Source organism: Periophthalmus magnuspinnatus, chromosome 6, assembly GCF_009829125.3.
Source record: "Periophthalmus magnuspinnatus isolate fPerMag1 chromosome 6, fPerMag1.2.pri, whole genome shotgun sequence".
Taxonomy (NCBI): Eukaryota; Metazoa; Chordata; class Actinopteri; order Gobiiformes; family Gobiidae; genus Periophthalmus; species Periophthalmus magnuspinnatus.
Window position 1 is genome coordinate 13,102,606 of NC_047131.1, and position 27,079 is coordinate 13,129,684.

Sequence of the window (27,079 nt, forward strand, 5' to 3'; positions counted from 1 at the left end):
ATCAGATATTTTTTCCTCGTACAATTATGATAAAATATTCAACTTATACACAAAATCCTCACACGGTATTAGGAGAACATAACTTAAAGGGACTGTATGTAGCCTACGCTCTTTAAAAAAATATTACTTTCACAACTGAACCTGGGTTGCCAGTGCCTTAACTTGCAGATAGAGGATGTATAATTAAATAAATACATACAAGTTTTTCTCATTCTTAGTATATGGACAGTCCATGTCTCATGTGAAAGCTCAGAACCTCCAGAATTTACTCACTGAGCTGCAGCGGCTGCACTATTAATGCTTGATGATTGGCTGCAGGAGCTGGGCTTTACATAGTGATGATTCAGATCAGAGAGTCTTTTTAGGTTTAAACCAACTGAATTTCAGCATTGAAACTGGCAACTCAAATGAGAGACTCATGTGAGACTCATTCTGCTTTCTGACTGGATTATCGTCTTGACAACCAAAACAAAATTACATATTTAACAAACAACTTGACCACCATCTTCAGTGTTTTTGTAACTGAGAATAAATCAGCATTACAGTTGTTATCAGTAAAAGTGACATCTAATTTGAATATGTTTATCTTGTATTTGAGGACACTTACTATGGTCATGTTTATGGAATTTAAAATCTAAATCTCACATACAGTTTCATTAAAAGATAAATGATGAAAAAGCCAAAGCAGACAAAAGCATCATAATTAGGCATATACAATATCTGCCTGGCATTGTGCATTTTGCCCACTCAAATTTAAAATCAATATATTTAATTCCTGACTTTATCTTCCCATTGAAAAAGCCAACCAAATTGGCTGACCACTGCACATCCTCTTACCTTTCTGACAGTGGTTGGAAGTCCAGCAGCGGTAGTTAAAGTTGTTGTTCAAACCGCTCCTCTTGCAGATGGGGCTGTCCTCCATGACACCCAGGCACATGTTGTCGCACTCTTCGGAGTCCTTATTCCCGTTGATGATGTTGTTGCTCTCCTCCTCCATGATCTGAGACCAGTCCAGCGAGTCCAGGTAGCACAGCTCGTTGTTCTTCTCCACGCGGATGGCTCCTCGGGTGATGTTCCTCAGGTTATACAGGCCAATGTCCTTCAGGCTGGTCATCTCATAGATCACTAGGGCGTAGTTGTAGAAGAGGTTGCGCCCGCGGATGACGGTGAGGTTGGGGAACAGGGTGCTCAGGGTGCTCAGGCCCGACACGCGGAACAGGAGGAGGTAGTCCGTGATGATGGTGAGTTTGGGGAAACTGAGGGATCGCAGCTCCTCCTGGTAGGTGTTGGAGATGAGGAGGATCTGTAGGTAGCCCTCCACCACAGTGCAGTTCTCCAGGCGGTGCATGTCAGTGAGGTCGTTCCGGATGTCGATGCTCGGAGCACAGACTGGAAACAGGAGAGGAGAAGGGTTAGGGGAAGTGAGGCAGAGGTGGTACAGCTTTTACTCAAGCCACTTTTTAATAGAATTGTCTTTTTTCAGGCACCATAGTTTTACTCCTACTTGAAATCATTTTGACAGTGTCGAAGTGCTCTTATTTGAGCAAAACTATTGGTTACTCTTCCCACTGTGAGTAAGTCTACAACTGACAAAAGCTTTAAGGTGACAATGTGAAATGATCTGAACATTTGTGTTTGTTGCATCGCTCCTTCAGCTCATAGTGTTTACCTTTTGAAAATGCTAGATTTTGTGAATTATTTAACGAAGTGTTTGTAGTCTGAGCTCTTACAGTTTTAAAAAAGGTACTACAATGACAACTGAACCTGGGCTGCCAGAGCCTTAACCTGCAGACAGAGGACACGTGCAAGTTTTTCTTACTCTCAGTATATGGACAGGTCTCATGTGAAAGCTCAGAACCTCCAGAATTCACTCACTGAGCTTCAGAGGCTGCACTAGCACTGAGTCATGTTGACTGCAGGAGCTGGGTTTAAGGTAGTAACAGGTCAGAGAGAGTCCTTTTAGGTTTAAAACAATCAGATTCCACCACTGAAACTGGTGTCTTTCTGCTGTCTGATTAGATATTTTGTTTTATTAATTAGAAATAAATAAGCATTATAACTGAAAGGTTTTTATTCTGCACTCTTCTGTTTTAATATTAATTTTATGATGATTATTTGGGATTATTTATGTTTTGATTTTTTTACATTTTTACAATAATTCCCAGATGAATATATTGCTCTGTGGTGAAATGAAAGCTAAGATTGACATACCATATAATTGCATTTTAATTTCAAACAGTATTCAGGCCTCTGGATAGTCGTGTTTGTACTACCACCTTCCTAAAGATTAGTATGTAAAGATTTCCATTATACTAATCTCCTTTGCACTATTTAATCCTGTTAGCTGCGATTTTACTATGGCATTTGGCGACTACCTCTTTGATACACTCAAAAAGCAACACAATGATAAAAATAACTAGTGGCTTTGGAGTTACACTTTAAAATAACATTGTGCACTGGAGTGCCTAGATTTATCAAGAGAATATCTTTGCTCAGGGTCAGAGGAGGTGTAAGTATTTGACATTACACCAGAGGCATATGTTATTCCATTTTACATAATATTTTCCTTTTGTGAAATTGTATTGTGATCACCTTAGATAACCCGAGCATTTGAACGCACACTCGAAACCACAGCACCGGCGCGTCCCTGCACTCCAATAAAAGACATGTATTATTAATTCTAATTAAGTGGAGAGCACTTGAGGGAGCAGCAGATTCACATCGTGTTTGGCTATTATCACTGTACAAACAATCCCAAGGTAAACATCAGTGCATAGTAGTTTCACCTGACTGTAGAAAGCATCCAGAAGGAGGAATGGATCTCTAAAAATTAAATCACGTATTGATTGAGCTTGATTTTCAATTTGATTTTATTTTTTTCTTTCCAAAAACTAAAAATATAATGGCTCGGTGATTTTAGCTCTGCAAGATTAATCACAGTCAAACCAAAATCTTTGTATGAACACAATTAGCAAATCACAAAACTGCATTTTTTTACATATATAATCTCCTCCACAAACAACAAAATCCATCTTATTCTGATTAAAAACTGTAAACCTGTACTTGAGATTTTTACAACATGTTCTCAAATGTGATTCTTGTATTAGTTTGTCAGTTCATATTTCAGTGTTTTTGTCAATTCTTCTGGACAATTTTGAACAGAACGCTATTATTGAAACATAAATCGCAATGTTTGCCAAATGAATCTCAACTCAATATTTCCCCCAAATTGTTCAGCCCTAATTGATTTCATAGACATAAACAAGACAGGCATGAATCATTGTCAATCAATCACGTGGCTGACATTTTGCAAACATCACCAATCATTCACCCAAACACTCTTACTTATGCTTGTGAAGTGCATTGCCCAGGGACACAACAATTGGAATTCAAACCGCCAAACCATTATAGCACAGATTCTCTGTCACCCGAGGTTACAAGAAACGAGCGTGCCCTATTCAAAGTGTTCTCTGTGAAAACGAATGCTTGATAGAGGACCTATTGTGCCTGTGTCTCTCTGTAGTTATAACGCATGACACCCGTGGATGAATATGTTATAGTTTGGACATTTTAAATCACTATATTGATCTAAAACTTCCATGACAGAAAACTGCAGTGGCAAATGGGGGCATCACAACAGGAAGCTGCATGCTCTTGGCCCCTCCTATGGGTAGCTGCACATCACACTGGCGAAAATGACTATGCAATGCTGCTGAATCCTACGTGTATGGCCGATTCTGAATATGAAATTTGAGAATATTGTAAGTGCAGAGGAGTGGGCATGTACCAGTGGCGGTGAAAATGGGGGTAGATTGGAGCAACTGACGTCTTGAATACAGGAGTATGAAAATTACTCAAACATGCATTCACTCTAAATACAACTTCTCAGACAGTAAATGAGAAGGACTATAACTATAACGCTCTATAAAGCTCTAAAAAGTTGTTTCAATGTCTACCTTAACTTGATTCCAAGCGAGAACATGTGAATTACCAACGCAAATGTGTTTAAAAAGACACACTCAATTACAAAATGCCTGATTTAAAACTGTGTTGACCAAAAGCCAGTGGCATATGAGCTCCTTGGTTAAACCTGTTAAGTGCTTACACAGGCTTAGCTGCTCACCGCAACACGAACTGATCAACCGACCTGTGCACAGGAGAGAACTACAGGGTCTAAAATTATAATGGACATGTGGTTACATCTAGGGCAGAAAAAGGAACATTCAAAGGTGCACTGTGGAACTTTTCTGGTAGGAGATTACTTTGCCTGAAATATTCCACAGAACTGAACTTATCTATCATGGAGACAAAACAGATGAAACCACTAGTTACTGGTCAGATCTGTGAAAAGGCAACCCTGCTCACAGCATGTTTTCAAGGTATTTAAAAAAAAAAAAAAAAGAAAAAAACACCTGTAACAAACTAAAAGCAAGATAGACAAGTTAAATGCCATGCTGTGGAACATTTCAGACAAAACAATAACATCTTGCAGGTGTCAAGAAAAATTACACAGTACACCTTTAATAGATAATGGCAAAATGGTAAGTCAAACGGTGTCAAAATAAAAACGTAACCACAACTAAACCAAGACCAAAACAAGGCTCAAGTATACGCCGTTTACACAGCTCCAATACCGATGTGCAGATGGAGCTACGCCTGCAGCAGGAAGCACCAAATATGGAGTGTGTTTACTAACAAGCCCTGGTGGCCATCTCACACTCACTCAGAGGGTCCATGTGCAAATGCCAGTGTCGCTTTTGAGTTTGCTGTGTTTTTGTCCTTGGATAAGTGAGACAAAGTAAACCTACACTTGTACCTGTACTAGTTTTCGTATTGAACCGTGCATGATATTCAATACTTTTGACAACCCTAGTTTATTGTACACAGTGGTAGACTTGGAAGTGGAACGTGGAAAGACGTGGAAGTCCATGAAAGACTATTACACTAGTATTTTGCTGAAAAAAGTAGGGCTGCAATTAACAATTATTACACTGTCTCTATGTTATTCTGAGTAATCATTGCAGACCTAAAATAATAATAATGTTTATTAGCTCTTAAAATGGATTATTTGCTTTAAACATTTGAGATTTTAACAGTGGTATATTTATGTACTTAATTAGTTTATTCTGAACTTTCTGATTTGCTAGTGTGAAAATTGTTAGTATTTAGAAAGTAAAGAACTTATGAAAGAGTTCTTCAGGAGTTTCAAAAGCTTTACATCTTCCCTACACTCTTGATTCACTACAAAACCTGTGTTAGCCTCAGTGACAAATGCCATGCTGCTATTTTGTCTTTTCTAAACGCTTGACTCCACAGTTACAAGCAGGGGGTAACAGACAACTAAGCATTCACAGTGAGATACAACTTACTAACAAACAAAAACACGTCCTGGTCTAAAACGTAAAATAAAAACCAAAAAACTGCCACATATATTAAAGTCACTCAAAATAGAGGTCAAGGCAATGCAAAAATTTAAAGATCCACTATGTAACTATGTCCCAATCTTATAAAGGTATTGCTATTGGCCGCAGGGGCATCTTTAGAGTATCGGCTTGGATTTGGTGAATAGATCAGGTTGATACAGTAAATAGTGTTCTTCGCACGCAGCTGTTGCTGTTAAAGCTGCAGCTAATACCCAGAGCAGCTTAAACACAGACTAAGGAGGCTAAAGCCGCTAAAAACATTATTAATAACAGAGATCGTATTTGTTTTACCTCTGCAATGTCTTCATGGAGCCTTAAGAGTGAAAATGACATTTTGGACAAACCCGAGAGGAGCAGTGCAGAGAGCCGTTCCTTGTTTACATATGTTAAACAGTCATGTGCTTCAGGGAGACTTCTCCTCTTTTTACAGGCCTCAAGCATAAATATAGTGAAAAGAACACTGCCAGATGCTAAAACATCATCTAATGTCTCTATACCTGTTTTTAAACTGCTATACTGTGGACGAGTTTAAGACTTTATTTTATAGTATTATAACAAATTAGTAAGCTATTTTTAAGTAGGCTTTTTATATCTGGTAATAGTCTTATTCAACTGAGACTAAATTCACCTTGGAACACTTAAATATTTATAAAGGTATAGCCTAAATTGTGTAAATAAAACTGAGAAGAATCCCTATTCCACAGTATATCATTAAATTACCTACATAAAATCTCTATGGACACAAGCAGTTGACGTCACCAAGCCAAGTTACAGGCCAGAACTGTGGAGAGGTGAGGTGCATGTTTTCCCATGTATTTGTATTTGGAAAAAGCTTATAAACTCATCATGGTGAATAATTAGGATGCTCTGAGTCTGATTACATAAAGTACATGACTAATAACTTTGGACCAAAGCAAAAGCTTTAAAATGAACTAGTTCTGTTTTTCACGTTTTAAGACACTGAAAATCAGGTAGAGTGATACTGTGGAACATTTCAAACAATACAAGAACATCTCCTTGGTCACATAATGCACCTTTCACTTTCGGCACAGTTTGACCTCCATTTTGAATGCATTGGTTTACTCTCTCAAACTGTAGCCCCGCCCCTGGTTGAAATTGTCACTCTAAAAATAGCCTGGCCATAGTTGTATTGTTTTAGTGCTGGACTGGCTCTGAATCGTCACGTTTGGCTCTTCCCTGCTCCAGATTTAGAACGGAAACTATCAGTCGGCCCTGTGTACTGTTTGGGGTGGCCTCAGGGTCCCTAGCGAGTCATTGGTCTGCTACTGCCTTTGTTTCATTCACAAATTTCTACTCCACAGACAGGGGGAGGGGAGGGGGAGGGGAAGAGAGAGAGGGAGAGGAGAGAGGGGAGGGGGGTAAACAAAGAGTAATTTGTGTGTTGGTAAAAAGAGAAATCCTAGGACGCACTTCCTGATGGGGGCGTGAAGAGGCCTGGGAGAAAGAGAGAAGGAGAGAGAGAAAGAGAGAGAGAGAGAGCGAGACGACATGTAGACGAGTGTATTGGATTACATACAAACTTGTACTAAACTTTTGAATGTGCTGGGAATTTCTTTTAGTATGACAACTACAAATAAATTGTATTCTTATGTTTATATTTCTATCAAGGTTTTCACATCAAAATAAAGCAAGACAACACATTTATTGCCTCTAATTGGCCTATAATCCAGACTGGTATCTCTCTGTATTTTTTATTTTTTTGCAGTCCTTTCGTCGCGTCTCAAGTCAGAACCAAACATGACTGTCCAATCATATTAGTTTATTTCTGTGACAAATGTCAAACGTAGGAGCTCATTGATTCTGCAGAAATCCACCACATTTTTAGTCCTGTGATTTTTATTTTTATTTTTTTCCAATTAAGCAGCCATATTTGTTTTGATATGAACAGACCGTGCTTGTCCCTGATTGGCTAATCCACATGTCAGTCTGAACTCAGGAAGATTCTCCATTGACCAGACTTACACCTTTGTAAAGTATTGAAGAAGTGTGTATTCTGAATCCCTGGATATACATACAACTAACCTGAAGCAGTTTGGTTAACAAAATAATGTTCAGCTAAAATTAACTTTGTGATGTTTAAGGCCAATCAAACCACACACTAAACTACTAAACATGTTACATTTATACAACTGACTAATTACCTGGGCTCTAGAATACACACTTCAATACTTTATGAAGATGTGAGTCTGGTGACCGGTGAATCTTCTCGAGTTCAGATGGGTGTGATTGACATAAGCCACTCAGGGACACACATCAAAACAAATATGGCTGCTTAAGGGAGAAAAAGAAAGGAAAAATATATCACAGGAGACTGAAAAACATGGCAGATTTCTGCAGAATCAGTGAGTGAAGCATTAAACTCTGTTTTTCTGAGATGAGAGAAATGGCATTTTATAAAAACATCAGGGCTGCACAATATGAGAAAAAGATGCAAAATTCAATAACTGTGTTTTCTATTGCACAGTATTGACATATTTTAATATACTTTACAGCACAATAAATTCAGTTAAATTAAAGCTAAAATTACACATGCCTTCATTAACTAGTCAAACTTAATCAAGAGACTAAACCAAGACCAACCAAAGTCTAATGTTGATCTTAACAAGAAAAGTCATGAATAAAATTTGCCTTTTGTCCATTTTATTTTCCAAAAACACAACATTTCTGTCAAACTGAGAACTTTATGTCAGCCAATATTGCGATATTTTGCGATATATTGTGCAGTCCTGTTCAAAATAATGGCTGACAACTGAGCTGCTTTGACCACGCTGATATCCCTCTGTATAAAAATAATACAGAGAGATATGAGTCTGGACTTGCCAAGTAAATAGACTGATACACTTACACTGCTCTAATGAAACCGCCAATGGCAGGAACTAAAAATTCCACTGCTTAGTAAATATAACAAACAATACCTGATGCCTCACAGCTGGAGATGTAACATTAACCAAAATATCATAATATCGTATTGTTAAAAGTCTCACAATAACATCATGGACCATCATAATATATCGAATTACATGTCTCTTTGCTTAAGTTCATTGTTATGGTTCAGCAATAGCTAAAAAGCAGAGGGGACTACCGGTACATAGACTATGATCCTTTGCTCAGATTACATGAAGAAATAACTGTTATTAAGCACTTTTAAATCTTAATTTGTTGGATTATGATAAATCCAAAGGCTTGTAAGGAAAAAGTGGCATATTCACAATTTGTAAGCCTCCAGCAAAATGGCGCAGTAAATATTGTACCATGAGATATATACGGTGAACGTATTGTACCAAGTAGAACTGTGGCATTTTGTGTGGAGTTTGCATGTTCTCTCTGTGTACAGGTGGTTTCCTCCAGGAAAAATCCCTCATTTTAAGTACTCATGAGGAAGCCCAGCTAATATATGGTTCTCTTTCTGCCCAATATCTCTCACTTTCTGTTTCTCCCTCCCTCCTCCTCCTTTCTCTCTTCACCCCTCCCACTCCTTCTCTCCCCCTTTCTCTCCACCCCTGTATCTCGCTCTTTTTCTCTCTCCCTAATCCCTTAATCCCCCCCCTCCTTGTTGTCAACTTTATCTCTCTCCCTTTATCTTCTCCTCATTCGATCTACCCCTTTCTTTCTATCTATTTTCCCTTCCCTTTCTCCTTCTCTCTCCTCTCCTATGCAGAGTAAACAGAGTTGGATACCTGATGCCCTCCCTCCCACCCTCTCTCATATTGATGACTGATAAACTCTAGCCTCTCAGAGAATGCCAGTGCGGCCCGATTCCAGAGCAAACAGAGCAGAACATTAGAACGTTTACTCAGATAAGCGCTGCACTTTATTTACATCTGTGCTAAACAATATGACAAAAATGTGTAAAGGACAGTGTTTCCACTGCATTCATTTGTGTGTGTCCGCCCAGTAAAATGCCCGCTTAAAATTCACCTGACCTGACTCTGCTGAGTTAACACAAGTTTCATATCTTCAGTAAACTGAGAATAAGCCTGTGTGTAAAATTAAACCCGTTCAATAAAACGAGTTATGCCACATCTTAAACAAACAGTTTAAGTTGCAGAAAACAGCTGCAGTATAAAAGAGGGGGTATTTCTACGGGTTATTAACTGCTAATATATGGCTAATTTAGCCTGCCATGTTACCCTTTATTGTTTCGAATATATTAACAAGTTCTTTAAGTTTAATTTTCGTTTTTGACACTCTTGAGTCTTCCCTCCAAAAAGTAGATTTTGCATAATACCCCATCTTTAAATCATTGTGCGCCGCTGGACACTCCGCACAGTGAACTTTTTAAACAGAGGAGCACTGAATGGCCCTTGTATTTACATTCTGCTTGTAACTTGGGCCTGATGAAGCTGGACTGGAGACACTCAGATGGAGATGGTTCGGTCTATAGCCCACTGACACACATGTAAGGGTGGAGAATTGGATAGAGATGGAGAGATGAAGATGGAGGAATGGAGATGGAGGGATAGAGATGGTTCAGTCTGTAGCCCACTGACACAGTTTCTTCTCTGACTCAGCCTGATGTGTGCTGATGTACAGGACAGCGTAGCACCCATGAGGGACGGAGAAGGAAGGAGGAGGGACGGAGATGGAGGCACGAGATAGAAGAGAAGGACGAAGATGAGGGAATGGAGATGGGGCGGATGGAGAAAGGACGGAGGTGGTGTGATGGAGAAAGAAGGGACAGAGATGAAAAATGAATGCGATTCATATGGGTTCAAAATGAGTAGAAGGAGGGATGTAGGAGTCATCTCAAAAGTACGCCTGTAGAAGTAGCCTAATAAGTAGTAGTTGTGGTAGCCAACTAATACACTTAGAACATATTTGAATGACAGAAAATACAGCTGCATGTAATAATGTTGTCCTTCATATTTAGGAAATGGCCTAAATATGTTCTCCAGAACTCAAAACAACAGGCAGAGACAGGCAGTTCAAACAAGGTAAAAAACAATAGCTGTTATAGTCCACTCTGGTTCTGGGAAGATTTCAAAGGCATTGGCGACGCTAACCAGCTCTGTGTTAACTAATAACCTTAACACGGTTGACTGAGGTTCAAAAAGCCCATTTAAAACTTGTAATTTAGTAAAATGTTTTAATCACTTTTTAAAGTTTTTAATTTGCTTTAACAACTTGTCTTTTAAGTTATTAAAGTGAGTAAAAGTTATAAAGTGAAAAATTTCATAAGCACATTTTAAATAATGTATAGCTCTTGTGGTCACCACACAGGACGACTGGCCATCTCCCTCTGCAGTGACAGCCTACCCCAGGGCCCGCAGGTTACACGGTGGGCTTATGATGGCATTTGATCCACTCTACCATTCAACTATCCCAAAGCTGTCCTCCCATTCATAGACCCAGAATGGAGCAGTGTACCCGTATGACCCGTTCTTCCAACTCACTCGATAATAGTCATGTGACTATTTTTAACCAATGAAATAATACGAATGCTGAGTGACGGAGTCTATATAAAACTCTTATCTCTCTATCAACAAACAGTTGGATTCCCACATGGTTTATTTTAGAAGAAGCTATTCTCACCGCGATGTGCCGGTTCAAAAAGTGTGGGCGCATTCCGCGGATTCCATTCACTACTGCAGAGAGTACGCTGCTGATTGGACAGTGGTTAAAATGTGGAAAATATGTCATGTGTGTCAGATGCCCTTCCTGTGTCTCCATGGGGTCTTATTCTGTATAAAGCTGCTGTAGTTTAGACCTAGAAACATAATCTGAAATGCATGGGATTCTTGTATCAGTTTTGGAATAACAGTTAAGATTTCAGTCTTTTCTCAAATATTCCTGAATGTGTTTAAAATGTGCACTCTCAACACAATCTTGTGAAGATCTAACTGATTTTTACAGCTGCGTCTTGCCTCAGAACAGATATATTGTATAAGATAAAAAAATAAGTCTGCTGTGTACCATCTACATCTAATTATAAAGCATTGTATTGTCCAATAATCAAGAAGTTGAATCATCAATCACTATGGCAATGATTCTCATTTTTCATCAATCTGAAACCCATGGATAAGCACAAGTCCTAACACATGTGAGCAGTTCTAAGATAATACATTAGGCTAGTCCAGGTTTAGGTTGGTTTTGTGGACAGCTAAACAGGAATCAACTGAGGCCAATGTGAATTCAACCGGGACTAAACCAGGACTGCAACAGGTCTCAGTGTTGAAACAAACCAGGTTATAAAGTCTTAAAGGTGTTGTACCTGATTTTTAGTGTCTTAAAAAAGGTGAAAAATAGAACTAGTTCATTTTAATATGTTAAGTGGTTTGGTTAAGTACTTTTCACAACACTCAGACCAGCAGTTTTGCCGTTACAGTAAAGCAAACAACTAGCATGCTAATAGCTCACTTCCTGATTATTGGACAATGAAACGCTTTGTAATTAGATGCAGACAGCACGCAGCTGACTTATTTTGACCTCAAGAGCTGAAAGCAACATTTTGCTCAACTAAAATAACTTGGTACAATGCTTTTATGTAGGAAAGAAGTGGACTGTCCCTGTGCACCTTTCCTGGCCCCTAAAGGGTGTCTGGCCCCTGCTCCTGTGAGGGCAGCAGTCACAGTCTGTCACTCAGTCAGAGGAAGCTGTCTGAGACTGGAGATCCATGTGCTGTGTTGACTATGAGAATCTGAGTATCTCACTCTGTCATGATACTAAAATTTTAAACTTCATTTCAATACTAAAGAACAGGCTCTATATTCATGTATCATAATAGTGATTTTGACACCCAACTGATCAACCGACCACTTTCTACCATTCTACAGTGTTACTGTTCCACTGTTCTGAGAGCTATAACGACTATATACAACTGTAGACTGCAGGAGGAAGGCACTGGGGACATTTATCTGACCAGCAGAAGTCAGATCACTAGAGTTATCACATAACCCAATAATCAGATCTGATTTCTGGAGTATGTTCACAGCATAAGAGAAATCTGATCATCAAAAACACCTGGTGACATGTGTCAGTTATGGTGTTGTCGCGATGCTAAAATTTCAAACTCGAATTCGATACTAAGGAATAGACTCGATACTCAATGCCGATTATGATAACATGATTTATTTAGACAATAGAATGTGATGTTCAACATTAAATTGTATTCCCATGTGGTCTCGTATCTGCATAATTCCTCCGTTGTCCAGGTAGATCCCGTAGCAGTCCAAGGATGTGTACTCTATGTATGTCTATGTGCTCTTGTACTCCTGATACAGTTTAAGATCATTCTTAAACTACTCAGGAAAGGCTCATTTCCATCCAATGAAAGTGACTGTTTGTCTTTTTGCATTTTTCTTGTCAAAACCCACACAGGTGTGAACAATCAGACAGAAATCAAATTACTCACACCAAACGGAACATTATATTTCAATAACCTGATCACTGCATAAATCGGATAACAGTCAGATTTTTGATGTGTGTCTAAACATAGCCAGTGTCAAGGCATGTTCCTTGGAATAATCAGGACTTTAATCAACTTTTAAAAGGGGTTATGTAAGATAACTTTGCCAATATGGAAGGTCTAACTGACAGCTAATAGAAAAGAGTTTTCAAAAGAAATCAATTGTTACAACAGGTTAGAATAAATTCCCAGTACCATCAAATTGAAAGTGGCCGAAACGTCTTTGCAAAAACACTGTTGAGATGACCACGGATTAAATCATCTCTACACTGAACCTGGACAAATGAGAGATTACAGGTCTCATAGTCCAAAGTAGTTATTATGGATTAGTTGAATTTTACTCAGAATAAAATGCACCAAAAGGCAATGTAAAAATGTATTTATCATTTTTATATTTGCAATGTATGTCTCTATATTTATTTATTATATTATGTATATATTATTTATTTGTAATGTATGTGTCTTTATGTATATATTTATTTATGTATTACTTATATATGATTTTATGTTTTGTCTGCTAGATTACATCAACATCAAAACATAATAACTACAATAGGGTATATATTATTATACAATAGGCGTACAGTTTATTTTGCTTGGATAATAGTCCAAAAACCTTTAAAAACATTTTCTTCAAATGGCAAGTGTCTGCCAATAAGTACTAGGCAAAAGTGGCCTATAAAACGAACAAAAGGAGTATTTTTAACCATGAGTACTTTATAAATTCGTTATGGTATTTTTTGTTCTGATTTTCATATAGACTCATGAGCAAAGCCAGCCTATAATTTTATGTTTAACTTGGACACTATTCTGTACAAGTTTACTTGGCATTAAAATATTCGTGGAGGACTGAATAGATATGCACATTTTTAAAGCGCAATAGAATGCAAGAAAATAGGTAGACTACATAAAAAAATATAGAGCAACCTTTTTTTCCCTGTTACTGGTTCATTACAGCGCATTAGGCTAGTTTAACAGGATAAAACCCCAAACTCAGAGGAGTGTGTCGTTCTCAGTATCGCTGTCCTGTGCGTGCGAACACTGCTGAGACTCACTCCCGAATGCAAAATGGCCACATGGTCGTAGTAACCTTCATCTGTGATCTCCCGATCCCTCCGCAGCTCTCCATTACAAACATTACACACACGAAAAAAACATTTGACAAATATATACGTGTATTAAAATGTCCAGCACCGGCATTTACGTTTAAAGAACGAGACTGAATGTTCTAGACCTAGTTTAGAAGGACCGTGTCCACCTCCGCCACATGGTCCTGTAGCATCCCAGAGTACGTCCAATCCACGCTCTACCCGTCAACAACCAGGGCAGCCTTATTTTAAGAAATATACCAAGATTTTCTGATCAACTGTACCTTACACGCTATAAACTGATCTTAAAATAGTGACTTACTCTCGCCATGTGATGTCAGGACGCACAAGCTGGAGATGGAGAGGAGGAAGCCCCAAAACACCGTCTGGGTGTACACCGGTGCGCCAGCTTTCATGTTCCTTTGCGTAACTCCCACGTAAAGTGTATAAAATTATACAAATGTAGAAATCCAGGTAGCGATTTAAGATTAAAAAATAAAGATCCAATGCGTAAACACGGTGACTCTGCGTGTGGCCTCCGAAATCGCGTGAGAGAATTCCCCCTCAAACAGGCTCTGTAAATAAATCTATGAATAATTGTGACCAAAAACTGAGAAAAATAAGAGATATAAAAAACCAAAAACAGTCTGCTATTTTTGCCAATCGTTGCATGCTCGGGCTGCTGTGCCACACGAGCCTATTTTTCTGGACAAATAGTGATAATCCGCGTCGTCCGTCTCCATCTCGTAATTCCAAATAACAGCACTATGACCTGGCCTTTTTGGGACAACTTCCTAAAAGGTTAATAGCCAGCGAGGAGCCACATACATGTGAGCCTGTGTTGGGGAAAAGGGGGAGGTGGGGGCGAGGAAAGCCAGCTACACAGGGGTGGTGGCTGCGAACCTCAAAATGAATGATAAAAGCACCAGGCTACACGCTTTAAATCCAAAATGCCCAGTCGTGAGCGGATAAACGCGTAATAAGTGATCCGGACCAGGCCGGGCTGCTCCGTGCCGTGCCGAAAAACAACACCAGACTTCTGCCACGCAATGGAATGGGTCTCTCCAGCTAAAACCGAAGCCGGGAGGGAGAGGAGACGTGTGCTAGTCCGAAAGGCAAACACAATCATCCGCCGTCACGTCTGCTGTTTTTTCCGCGTAAAAAGTAGAAAAACAAAGCCCGCTCTAGCCCGTACTTCCGAGGCTGAGATCCGACGGTGGCTCGCCCTCGGTCGTTGTCCGCTCCTCCGTGGAATCTGTGCCGTAAACAGAGTCGGCTTCGCTCACTCAAACGCGCAGGGTCCGGATAAGGTGGCGGGCAGAGGAAAGGAAAACCCGGGCTGGAACAAAAGCGGAGAGGCTTGATTACGCGCGAATTACGCACACTGATTGGTTCACTGACTGTCGTTGTTCAGTCATAAGCGCTGTTTTTAGTTATACTGTGCGTAAAAATAAAATAGATTCAAATGTATTAACAGTTTAGTGCTTTAAGATGGTGACTGATTTGAATTTGAATCAACTCTAAAGCAGGATATATCTTATTATATCTTATTATTTAGCCAAAAATACACTAAAATAAAAGCATGTTGTTGTTGTTGTTGTTGTTGTTGTGTTCTTACTGTGAGAAGACGTCTCCATAAACCTGACTCTATGCACTATGTAACCTCTTTAATCAGAAGTACACAACTTGCTTGTCTCCATGGACATGTGATTGCTTTGCATGAGGAATATTCCAGTGTAGTGCATTAAACTTGTCTTGTATTGCAAACATTCCAGGCAAACATTGTCATGGAGACACATCCAACTAGAAATTAAACATTAGACATTAGACATTGGATATGTATATTGTATTCTATAAATTACAATCCAGCATGATGTAAAAAAAAAAAAAAAAAAAAAAAAAAAAAAAAAAAAAAATCATAATCAAAAATAATATATTGTTAGCTGTTTTGACTTATTTTCAATCTTATTGTTCCAGGTTCCCAAACATTTGTTAGGTTTGTAGGGAGGTAGGTTTACAATGAGAATTGTTTGGCCTGTGCAACTAAATCCTAAAAATAATTCTCTTTTGTACTTATTGTTTTGTATGTTTGGGTTATCCATCCACCCACCATCCATTCTCTTCTGTTTTATCCAGGGCCGGGTCATGGAGGCAGAATTATTTTTATATTTACCCATGTGTTGCAACATTGTAATTTCTCCATTGTGGAACTGTATGGAAGATTTTCATTTAAAACTCCATGACCTAACTGCCCCAGACATGAAACAGATATGTTCAAATCAAACATAGCTTTTACTGATATTCAACCAATCAACCAAACTCACTTTATTTGTCCCTGAGGGGTAATTTAAGCACACTGAGCAGTAAAATACAATGATAATATAAAAACTCAAACAAAAGTCTCAGTGCAGCTCAACAGGTAGGGTCATCAAACCCAGTGTTAGGGCAGTTTGAGGGGAGGAACAGCCCTCGGGACAAAAGTGTTCCCCCTCTGTGTCCTCTGAGTCCTGTAGCATCACAGCAGTGTCCAGGGGGAGCCAGGTGAACTCTGGAGGCAAAACAACAAAGCCTCTCCTAAGCCTCACTCTTTGTCTGCTCTGTTGGTTCGGTCAGTGGTGAGATGGGACCTTCCCCTAAAGCGTTTCCTCTAGAATGTCTTCTGCCATATTTGGTGTAGAAAGTCTATTGTGCAAAAAGTTGGTAGCATCTCCGATGCTCTCCGAGCAGGGATTAATTACAAAACATTGGATATGATGGCCAAGTTGTTTATGTTATAATTTGGTGTATTGATTCTGAGAATTATCCAATCAAAAAGCAGAATGAGCCTCACACGAGTCTTTCATTTGTGTTGCCAGTTGGGTTGAATGCTGAAATCCAGTTGGCTTAAACCTAAAAGGACTCTCTCTGACCTCAACCGTCACTCCCTTAACCCCAGCACCTGCAGCCAATCATTAATCAGAGGTAGTGGAGCCTTTCCATATACTGAGAAAAACATGTATGTGTCCTCTATCTGCAGGTTAAGTCACTGGTTACCCAGGTCCAGCTCTAACTGTAGTTTTTTATAAACTCGGCACAGACTACATACAGGTCCTTTAACTACTTCCAAAACATATTTATTTGGGGGTAGTGGGTAAGCATACATCCAAGAAGCAGAGGATAACTGATTTGATTCCCACATTACCACTTAATGTTGTGCCATTGAGCAGGACACTTGACCCACATTGTCCAGGTGTTTTTCAAACATATAAGACCAGGCTGAGTGCTTGGTTTGTACATGACATGAGACAGTTGGAGAGCCACTTCACCATTGTACAGTCTGTCAAAGTTTAACACATTCTTTTCAAAACATCCACATGTTCCACTGCTGTAAGCAGCCAAAGTAGGTCACTGCTTTCTACAAACAAAAATCACCACAACTATTTCAATTTTTAAACAAATATTACAACATTTTTTAACTTTTTTTTTTTTTTTTACTTTTCTGGTTCAGTCCTGAATTAATCCTAGTTTAGACCTCAGTCCTGATCCTGATATAGACCGTGGATCTGCTTTAGTCTGGGTTTAATCCTGAATATAATTCCTTAAAGTCTCAAACTGCATGGAGACACCACCAGGCCAAGTTACAAGTCAGATCTGTGGACAGGTGAGCGCGCAATAAGACTGCATGTTTTAAAGGTATTTTAGCAATAAAATACAAAATAATGGAATGTACTAAATTAAAGATAATTTTAATGCTCTACTGTGGAACATTCCCAGCATCAGCATCTCAGTCGGTGTCTCAGTTACATAGTGCATCTTTAAACCTAATTACGAAAGTGTTTATTACCATTTTATATCTTTTACAGTTTTGTTTTTAACTGAAGTTACGATCACGACTTCAAACTAAACATATATGTGCGATATGCAAATGAGCAACGCGCTTTTAAATTACTTTGTTGATTAAATACACGGATGAAACAGAAATCAATTAACACAACTCAAACTCAAAATAGGTCAAAAAAGTTGATTTTGCATAATATAGGCTCCTTAAAGCCACAGTATGTAACTTTTTAACAAAAATAAACAAATAAACAAAATCCAGTGTTTTAGTTTGTTTGTTTGCTTCATTTTGGTTGTGTTTATTCTTTTGAAAAACTGAAAGAAGCACTGAGCGGGCTTGCAACTCCACAAACCTGACTGTTATTTAGCCTCTAGAAGGGCTTCCACCTGCTTGTTTCCATGGAAATGTTGTTCCTTTGGCGATAATGTTCCACAGTATGGCATAAAACTTCTTTCTATGGAGAATGTTCTAAAGTATGGTTCGAGAAAGTTGCATACTGTATCTTTTAAAGCCAAACTCTTTATTTGGAAATTAGAAGTTGTTAATGAAAATATGCACAAGGATTTTGGACATTAATAGAAGAAATATTGATACTGCGTAGGCCTTATTTTAAAACACTAAATAGCAAAATATAATGAACTCGTTTATGAATAGAGTTAATAATTTATTTTAAGGTAAATATAAAGTTCATGTATTTCTTTTGTACTATTCCCCGAAACGTTAAGGTTATAAATAAGCCTTAAAGAATCACAGAGAGTAAACAGACTTGAGCCGTTGCTACTGCGTGGGAAGCCTGAGCAGTGTGTCTGTGTGTGTCTGTGTGTCTGTGTGTCTCTGTGTGTGTCTGTGTGTGTCTGGCTGTGGCAGACGCTCTACTCACACATAGGCACTGGGCCGGAGGAAAACCTGAGGTGGATCAGGAGCCGGGACAGGCTCGACGGGGCAGGACTGAGCCTCATTCATCCCGTGTACCGCACTGCAGCCGACAGCAGGGAGGGGAGAGGAGGCTATTATAGATACAAGTAAAATCATCGAATTAACTACCAGAGAGTAAAAAGTGTCAAGAGAAAGGGGAAGATGGACTCATTTTACTTAAGTAAAATAGAAGCAAACAAATGTACAGGTTTAAATGAAAGGTGGAGTTTAAGAGATAAAAATATAGTGAATTATATATATATATATATATATATATATATATATATATATATATATATATATATATATATATATATATATATATATATATATATATATATATATATATATATATATATATATATATATATATATATATATATATATATATATATACACAGTCTACAGTCTTTTTACTTTTACACTTGGTTTCTGTCCCCCACTGAATCTGTTTTACTGTTTTGCATCTCTCTCCTGTAATACGCCTAGATGGACTAAAACATACTTAGAATAGTAATAGAATTATTGTTACTTATATAAAATATTGTCGATAATCACCCTTTATCTGAATCCTACGCTAGTTGTTTTTTGTTTTTTGTTTTTTGTTTTGTTTTTTTTACGGTTGGCCTTAAGTATTTGACTTATTTATTTAGCTACCTTTTTATTTATTTATTTATTTTTCAATATTAATTAAAAAAGTGTAGTTAATGTAGAGCTGCATGTCTATAGTTAAAATTGTAACCAGTGCAATTTCAGCAGGGTCACGTGAGTTCATTTTGCATCCATTTGTATCTGGCGCCCTCTAAAGTTAAACAAGGAGAACTACATATCCTATTTTACAATTTTTGCAAACCTGTTAATCAGTGCTGAGATGAGCGTTTATGCAACTTTTCTGACAAGTGTTTAGCTTGTGATTACATTTGTAATTGAAAAAGTTGGATTCTGTTCAGAGTGCACATTGTAAACAACATCAACATTTGAGAGAAGACTGAAATATGAACTGGTAAACTATTACAAGAATCCCATGCATTTCAGAACATGTTTGTAGATGCCTAAACTACAGCTTTTAAACAGAGTAAGACCCCTTGAGACACAGGGAGGCCATCTGACACACAGGGACATTTCAGATCATGTTTGTAGAGGTCTAAACTACACGTACAACCAGATTTTTCTATTAAAACATCAATAATTTATTTTTTGCAGAGTATGTTCAGTTGTCTAAATAATTGCAGCCTTTGCGATTTGATGATTGCGTCAACTCAAATTGTGATTTAGATTCAATAAAGCTTAATTGTGCATATCCATTTTTAAACATGTAATTTCTTACATTATTTATTATAGCACTGTTTAAATTTTCTTTTTCCAACGGTGGGTACACTTACATGGTCAATAGAAGTCAGATAACTAGAGTAAGATCTGATCTTTGGTGTGTGTTTACAGCATCAAAAATACCCAGTGAATGTCAGTGAATCGGTGGATTTTAGAGTAACTGTTGTATTTCAGTAGGTATGGGAAGAGTACTTTGAAAATGCATTTAGTGACAGAAGAGTGAATTGATGAATTAAAATGTATTTTGTAACATATTTTGATACACGGTCCAATCAGGGTACTGCACTCTGAATATAGTAAAAGCCAAAGTTAAAACTGTCAACTGGACCAAATGTTGTAGGAGTGAAGATGTTTCGCTGCTCATCTGCTTCTTCAGTTCTGGTCAGATTGTTGGTGTACTCTGAATACTTAGAATAGTTTTACACTGAGTTGCATTATATTACAGTGAGCTAAAGCCAAAACTAAAATGACAAACAGGTTTATTTTTGTTACACTGTTATGCATTCATCTATGTTTAATTAGAGAAGGAACATTTTCAAATGGACTCACCACAACTGTATTGGAGTTACTCAAAACTAGTATTTAGAATATGTATTTTCAGTACACGTATTGTGTTTAGTTGCTTCCCAACACTATATTTGTAAGACAAAACAGCTCTTTCAATCTTTAAAAACACTTTTATTTTTGGCTTTGTCACAAATACTTTTTTTCCTTGTCAAATGACTCCAATCTACAGTCTGAGAGAAATCAGATTATTCACATCAGATGGAACTGTTTACATTACATTTACATATCTATATAACCATATACACATTTTATAATGCAATACAATATATAATCATACACATCAGTCAATGGTAGTAAGAAAAAACATTGAATCAGGGGTTGTCCCCTGATTCAATGTTTTTTCTTACTACTTTATACATTTTATATTCATGTAGAAGACATCAAATATATGCTGCCAGATATGTGGAATTATGCAGCAAAGGAAAAAGTGAAATAACTCAACTAAATACATTTCATATTTTATATTCAAATCCTCAAAGTAGCCACCCTTTGCTTTGTTGACAGCGTTGCAAACCCTTGGCCTTCTCTCAATGATGAAGTCACAGGGAATGATTTTCACTTCATAGCTGTGCTTTTTGCTTTTAAGTTATTGTGAGTTTATTTTTTCTTTACTACATTCCACATGTGTCATTATTATAATGTCTTGATGTCTCCAGTGAGAATCTACAATGTAAACAATAATAGAAATGAAGAAGAAAAATGAATGAAAAAGTGTGTTCAAACTTTTGACTGGTGGTGCTTATAATAAAATAATGTGTGTGTGTGTGTGTTGTGTGTGTGTGTGTGTGTGTGTGTGTGTGTAACAGTTTTTTCATATTTTTTCCAATGTGCTCATTTTATCAGTCAGTATGATTTTACTGCCATGTGCCTTGTTCAGACCCGCTGTTTTTCTACTGGAGCCCTCCCTCACTTGGGGCAGGTTGTTGGTCGTTCAGAGCAGGTTGTCCGGGTGGTTGTTGATCACTGGGGTGGTTGAACAGCACCAGCCCTTCCTGTCCCGGGTCAGAGGTACAGATCCACCAGTGGTTGTTGTCCGCTTCAGCTTTGTGAGAGTCAAGGAAAGTGTGTGCTGTCAGCTCAAACTCTGTCCCATACATGGTCCTGTGAGGAGGCAAGGACAGGGGGAGATGGTGGGTCAAATGCCAATCTTATGTACAGAGATTAGGAAGAGGTCTCACTGTCTACAGAGTAGCATGTGTGGTTTACCAAAGCACATGGTCTCCCAGAACTGCCAGTGCCCGGTTTGTCTTACAGTGGACGATTAACACCTTAGCGTTCGCCTGGAAGAGACCAAATGGAAAATAATATAATACACGATAGAACCAAGCTAACAGGTAATGGCAAAAGGAAAAGAATTTTAATTAGGCATTTTAACAACACAGAAATACATTTTGTGTTCTGTTTTGGCCCTTGTTAACATTGTAGTTGCCAGGTAACAGTTATGAAATTCTACCTATGCCTCTAACTATGTCATATCCAGAGGTGGGAAGAGTAGACAAAAATGTACTCAAGTAAGAGTAACATTACTTCAAAATAGTATTACTCAAATAGAAGTACAAAGTAGTGGTCCAAGAAATTACTCACAAAAAAGTAAAAAAGCTATTTGGCAAAAGTACTACTCAAGGAAGAGTAATTTCTGATTCATAATTTGAAGTTAACAAAATATTAAATAATGCACAGAAAGAAGAAGACAGAAGAAGTCTAGTGTACTGTCAGTAGACTCACAGGGACAGGCAAGCCCTCATGCTCCAGCCGCTCCTGAGGGTCAAAGTGTACAACCTTCCACCACGACAGAAACGACCCCTGCATCTCCAGGCTCACCTCCTGAAGGCGAGACTTCTTTGCACACTACGGCCCATCAAGAAATGTGGTTATACACAGGTCAATCCAGCTGTTACAATATCAAGTTATTAAGACAAGTACAAGTACCTTTTGAAAAGTGCAGATGTCACTGGTTAGAAAAAACTCAAGAGCAAAACAAAGAGCAGAAAAAGACATATTATTTATCACATTATTTGTGATGAGAAAATGTACAAAAGATTCACAGAGGAGAATCAAGAAATGTGCTGTTACTTACTCCTCCTGCAAAACCGCTGGTGGTTCTCAGGGCAAAGCTTTGCTCATAGTGAAGATTTGTGCCATCAGAACTTCCATCCACACTGCAGGTAAAAGTTATCAATAAATAATTACCCAGCTTACCTTAAATGGTACATAACATGACCTATCTGTGTCCCTAGATATGAGGTAAACAAACAGGTAAACAGGTTCAAATCAAATACTGCTTTTACTGGCATTTTCTTAATTACAAAAACACTGCACATGATGGCCAAGTTGTTGTCTTTCCATTTTGTAAGTGTGTAACCCAATAAAAGAGTAGAATGAGCTCCTTTTTTTTAGCTTACCAGACCGTACAACTAAAACCAAATGTAAATATACCTACATACTGATATGATTACAACCAAAACCCTAGCACTCATGAACTTGGCACAGTACAAGTGTGAGTGCCTGTGAACAGTGAAGATTTCAAAGTGCCGAAGTCAAGTCAGCTGAAGAACACCATGCAACAACCTCAACAGCACGCTCTGAGCAGCCTGTAACCCAGTCGTCTGCATCCAGGTCCAATACCCCGCCCATCAGAACTCAGAGAAGACTTAAGTTTGTCATACAAATAATTGACCAGTGACTTGTACAGTTTGATGACACCTGCTGGTTTCTTGTGTAGGACTAAATATAATACATATACACAGTGAAAAAAATGGATGTAGTGTTTAGTTCAACTTAAAGATGATAGTAACTGTAAATACAATAAAAGCTTACACATTCTTCTGGACTGACCTGGTTATGACAAAAGCAGTGCGTATGCAGGGCTGTAGTGCTGGGCCTGCGCTGACCTCACAGGGGGGCAGCAGACCTGGGGTGGGCTTTTGGGTCAGCCGGGACACCTCTGCGTTTAGACTCACTGCACTGCACTGTCTCTCTGCACTGCCAATGTTCACCAGCATCACCGTGTCCCCGAAGTGCACCCCGCCATCTCTGGACACAGACAGAGACACCTACAGGGGGATAGGGGGACAAAGAGACAGGAGGACAGAGGGCAAGGGATAAGGGGACAGACAGAGCAAGACAGAGAGAGAGAAAAACAGAGGGACAGAAGGATAGACTTAATAAGAAGGTAGGAGGACAGAGGGACAGGTGGACAGGGACAGTGGAGATAGGGGAGCAGGACAACAGAGACACAGACAGGAGGACAGAACAGGGGAACAGACAGAGGGCCACATGGACAGGGGGACAGAAAGATAGGGAGATAGAGAGACAGAAGGAACGGGGGATAGAAGGACAAAGGAACAGAGAAACAGGGGTACAGAGAGATAGAAGGACAGGAGACAGAGAGACAGGGGGACAGAGAGACAGAGAGACAGGACAGAGGGACATGTGTCAGGTCTGGTGCACGCTATAAGACATTTTGGAGGCAAAGTGACGTATACCGGTTTGAGAATGTGTTCCTTTAGTAGTTGGGTTTTCTGCACAGCTAGCTCTCCCCGCTCCTTTTTCTCTACAAACTCTTTCAAAGTATCCTGTGGAAGTATAAAAATGTGTTACAACTGAATTCAAACTCAAATTTATATAATACATGAATATCTGTGTCTTTCTTTCATATGACAGCCTGTAGTCTGCAACAGCTGTTTGTCTCTACTTTCTGAAAGGTGCTCTAGAGTATCTAACTGTTCTGGTATGCATGGAAGTATAAGCCTAGTAGTTATAGTAGTAGGCTAGTTAGCTAGTAGTAGTAGGTCTTTTATCAATCCATCCATTTTCCTCTGTTTATCCGGAGGCAGGTTGCGTGGGCCGCAGTCTAAGCAGGGACTCACAAACTTCCTTTACCCCAGACCCTTCCTAGAGCTTGTCCGGTGGACCCCAAGGTGTTCCCAGGCCAGCCGAGAGACATAGTGCTTCGGGGAAGAGGCTCCAGGGAAGGCATAGAGTCTTCCCTAGAGCTTCTTCCTGGTGGGACATGCTAATTTTCATCCCAGTCATACAGAGACCGGACAGCCCTGAGCAAACATCCGTGGACCCCATATTCCTAAAGCATCCCCCACAGGACACCACAAGGGACATGAAGGAATGCCTTCTCCATAGCACATGTGGACTAATTGGGCAAACTCTCATGAGCTCTCGAGCACCCGATGGAGAGTGTAGAGCTGGTCCAGTGTCCCATGATCATGATGAAAACCGCACTCCTCCTCCTGAATCTGAGGTTTGGTCAGATTCTCCTCTCCAGTATCCTAGAATAGGTCTTACCGGAGAAGCTGAGAAGTGTGATTCCCCTATAGTTGGAACACACTCTCCGGTCCCTCTTCTTAAACAAAGGGCCACCACACCGGTCTGCCAGTCCAGAGATGCTGTTCCCGAGGGCCACACGATGTTACAGAGGCAAGACAGCCCCACAACATCCAGACATTTAAGATACTCAGGTCGGATCTCATCCACCCTCACCACCACAGGGAGCCAACCACCTCAGTGACTTCAGCCAGGATAATGAATGAGTCCACCTCTGAGTCTTCAGTCTCTGAAACTTCCTTGAGAACATCCTTTAAGTATTCCTTCCACCCCAGTCAAGGTCGACAGTTGGTGAAGCACTCCTGAAGAACTGGACGGTTTGCCAAAATTTCTTTGAGGCTCCATGACCTCCCTGAACTCCTCCCAACCCGAACTTTTTACCTTTGGGGAGTGCGTGTTGTAGTCCAGTTTAGTACCCCTCCCAGGGACTCCAAAAAGGCCAGGTGCTGTACACTGCTGTTTGGCCTGTAGGCTGACACCAAAGTGAGAGACCTGTCCCTGACCCAAAGGCACAGGGTTACCCTCTCGTTCACTGGGATAAACTGAGTTGTGGGACAATAAGCAAGCCCACACCAGCCAGTCCAGTCCAGTCTCTCTCAAGGAGTTGGGTTCCAGAGCCCAAGCTGTGCGTGGAGGTGAGGCCGACTATTAGATATACACTCAACGCCCCACCCCCCAGTGAGGTGATATCCCATGTCCCCACAGCCAGTTTCTGTGTGCAGAGTAGCTGGACACAGTAGAAGAGAAGCTTCAGTGGAACAAACACACAGTAATTGATGATAGTTGATGACACGTGTAGAGTGATTTTGTTTTAGAGCTCAACTGAAATTAACTAATGTAAAACTCTGATAAATATTTACCGCAGGTACTATGTCCCCAAAGTAAGTCAAACCAAGTTGCTATAACAAAGGTCCTAATGTTTCATCCCTCTTAAACTCATGGATAGGCCTAACTATTTGATAGTGTGGTTCCAAACCTCCTCCAGACACAGGTCCTCGTACCAGTTCCCGACCTTCGCACGGCGTGTCCTGAACCGAGCCATATTTTCAGCAGTGAAAACCACGGTGAGATAAATAGTTTCACAATTTTGAAATCAAACTGTTGTGAATGTGTTGTGTGCTCGTCAGGACAGCAGCAGCGTGGTGTGGACGTGTTACTATGACAACCCACGTGGGCCAATCACACCAAATAAAGCACGTGACTGGTGAGGCGGTAAAAAATAATTTAAAAAAGAAGGAAAAAACTAAATAAGTTAAATAATAATAATAATAATAATAATAATAATAATAATAATAATAATAATAAAAGTTAAATAATACTAATAGGCCTACTACTGCTACTACTACTACTACTACTACTACTAGTACTACTATTACTACTGATAATAATAATTTGTTTAAAGTGTAAATAAAATGTTTAAAGTGTAAATAAAGACACCAGTTTCACATTTAATGTACTTATTCATTATGTTTAATGTATTTTCTCAGTATAGTGTAAGAGAAAGATCGAAATAAAAAAAGGGTTACGTATGCAGCAGATGAGGACTATATCATGCCACTAGAGGGCGTGATTGTACAACCCTAGAAAGGAACGCCCTTCCTTTTACTCATAAGTATATTTTTCAATGCGTTTACCGAAGTAGATTTTTTTCATGTGATACTTTTACTTAATTAAAAACACGGAGTACTTGTTGCACCATTGCTAATGAGCTGATGAAAGAGCCGAATGGTTTACTCTTCTCCATGTGTCCTCCTCCTGCAGTACAGTTGTAGCTCAGCTTTTATCATGTGCTCCTCCAGTAGTTTTTCAGTAAGAGTAGTAAAGCCCTGCTCACGTCTTGTACTCTAGGTCTCTCTCAGATTATTCATATCAACTGCATGATCCCACTCAGAGGTGCTTGCTGACATGCCAGTTTGAGCGGGTGTGCCAGCTTTATGCCACAGCCAGGCCTGGCATAAAGGCGCCAGATGCCAGAGGCCAACACTCGAGCTTGGTCTGGCCCACTTGTTTGCAGCAGCCACAGTCCACACAGAGAGCACATGTTCAAAAAGAAAAAATATAAAAATGAAAAATATAGCAAAATTACACGCTTTCCCACTGTAATGGCTTGAGAAAAATGATCTTCCTACATATACCAGATCCATGGTGTGGACGGTGCTGTGGTCAGGACTCAGGA

The 27,079-nt window shown here is 39.3% G+C and overlaps 2 protein-coding genes across 2 annotated transcripts in view; both read right to left on the reverse strand.

Annotated features, from left to right (window-relative positions):
• igf1ra (insulin-like growth factor 1a receptor) overlaps positions 1-15,217 on the reverse strand; it is an 88,917-nt gene extending 73,700 nt beyond the window's left edge. The window contains exons 1-2 of the mRNA XM_033968041.2: positions 14,260-15,217; positions 838-1,389 (exon numbers count right to left, since the gene is read on the reverse strand). Of these exons, the coding sequence (XP_033823932.1) occupies positions 838-1,389; positions 14,260-14,353 (646 nt within the window). The 5' untranslated portion in view covers positions 14,354-15,217. The remainder of the gene's footprint in view (positions 1-837; positions 1,390-14,259) is intronic.
• Positions 15,218-21,455: 6,238 nt separating this feature from the next.
• Positions 21,456-25,945, reverse strand: cfap161 (cilia and flagella associated protein 161). Its single transcript, XM_033968388.1, has 8 exons — positions 25,880-25,945; positions 24,051-24,140; positions 23,401-23,618; positions 22,643-22,724; positions 22,495-22,530; positions 22,291-22,413; positions 21,772-21,845; positions 21,456-21,666 (listed from the first exon to the last, which is right to left on the reverse strand). The coding sequence occupies exons 1-8, from the start codon at positions 25,943-25,945 to the stop codon at positions 21,456-21,458; spliced, it is 900 nt and encodes a 299-aa protein (XP_033824279.1).
• Between the last annotated feature and the right edge of the window lie 1,134 nt (positions 25,946-27,079).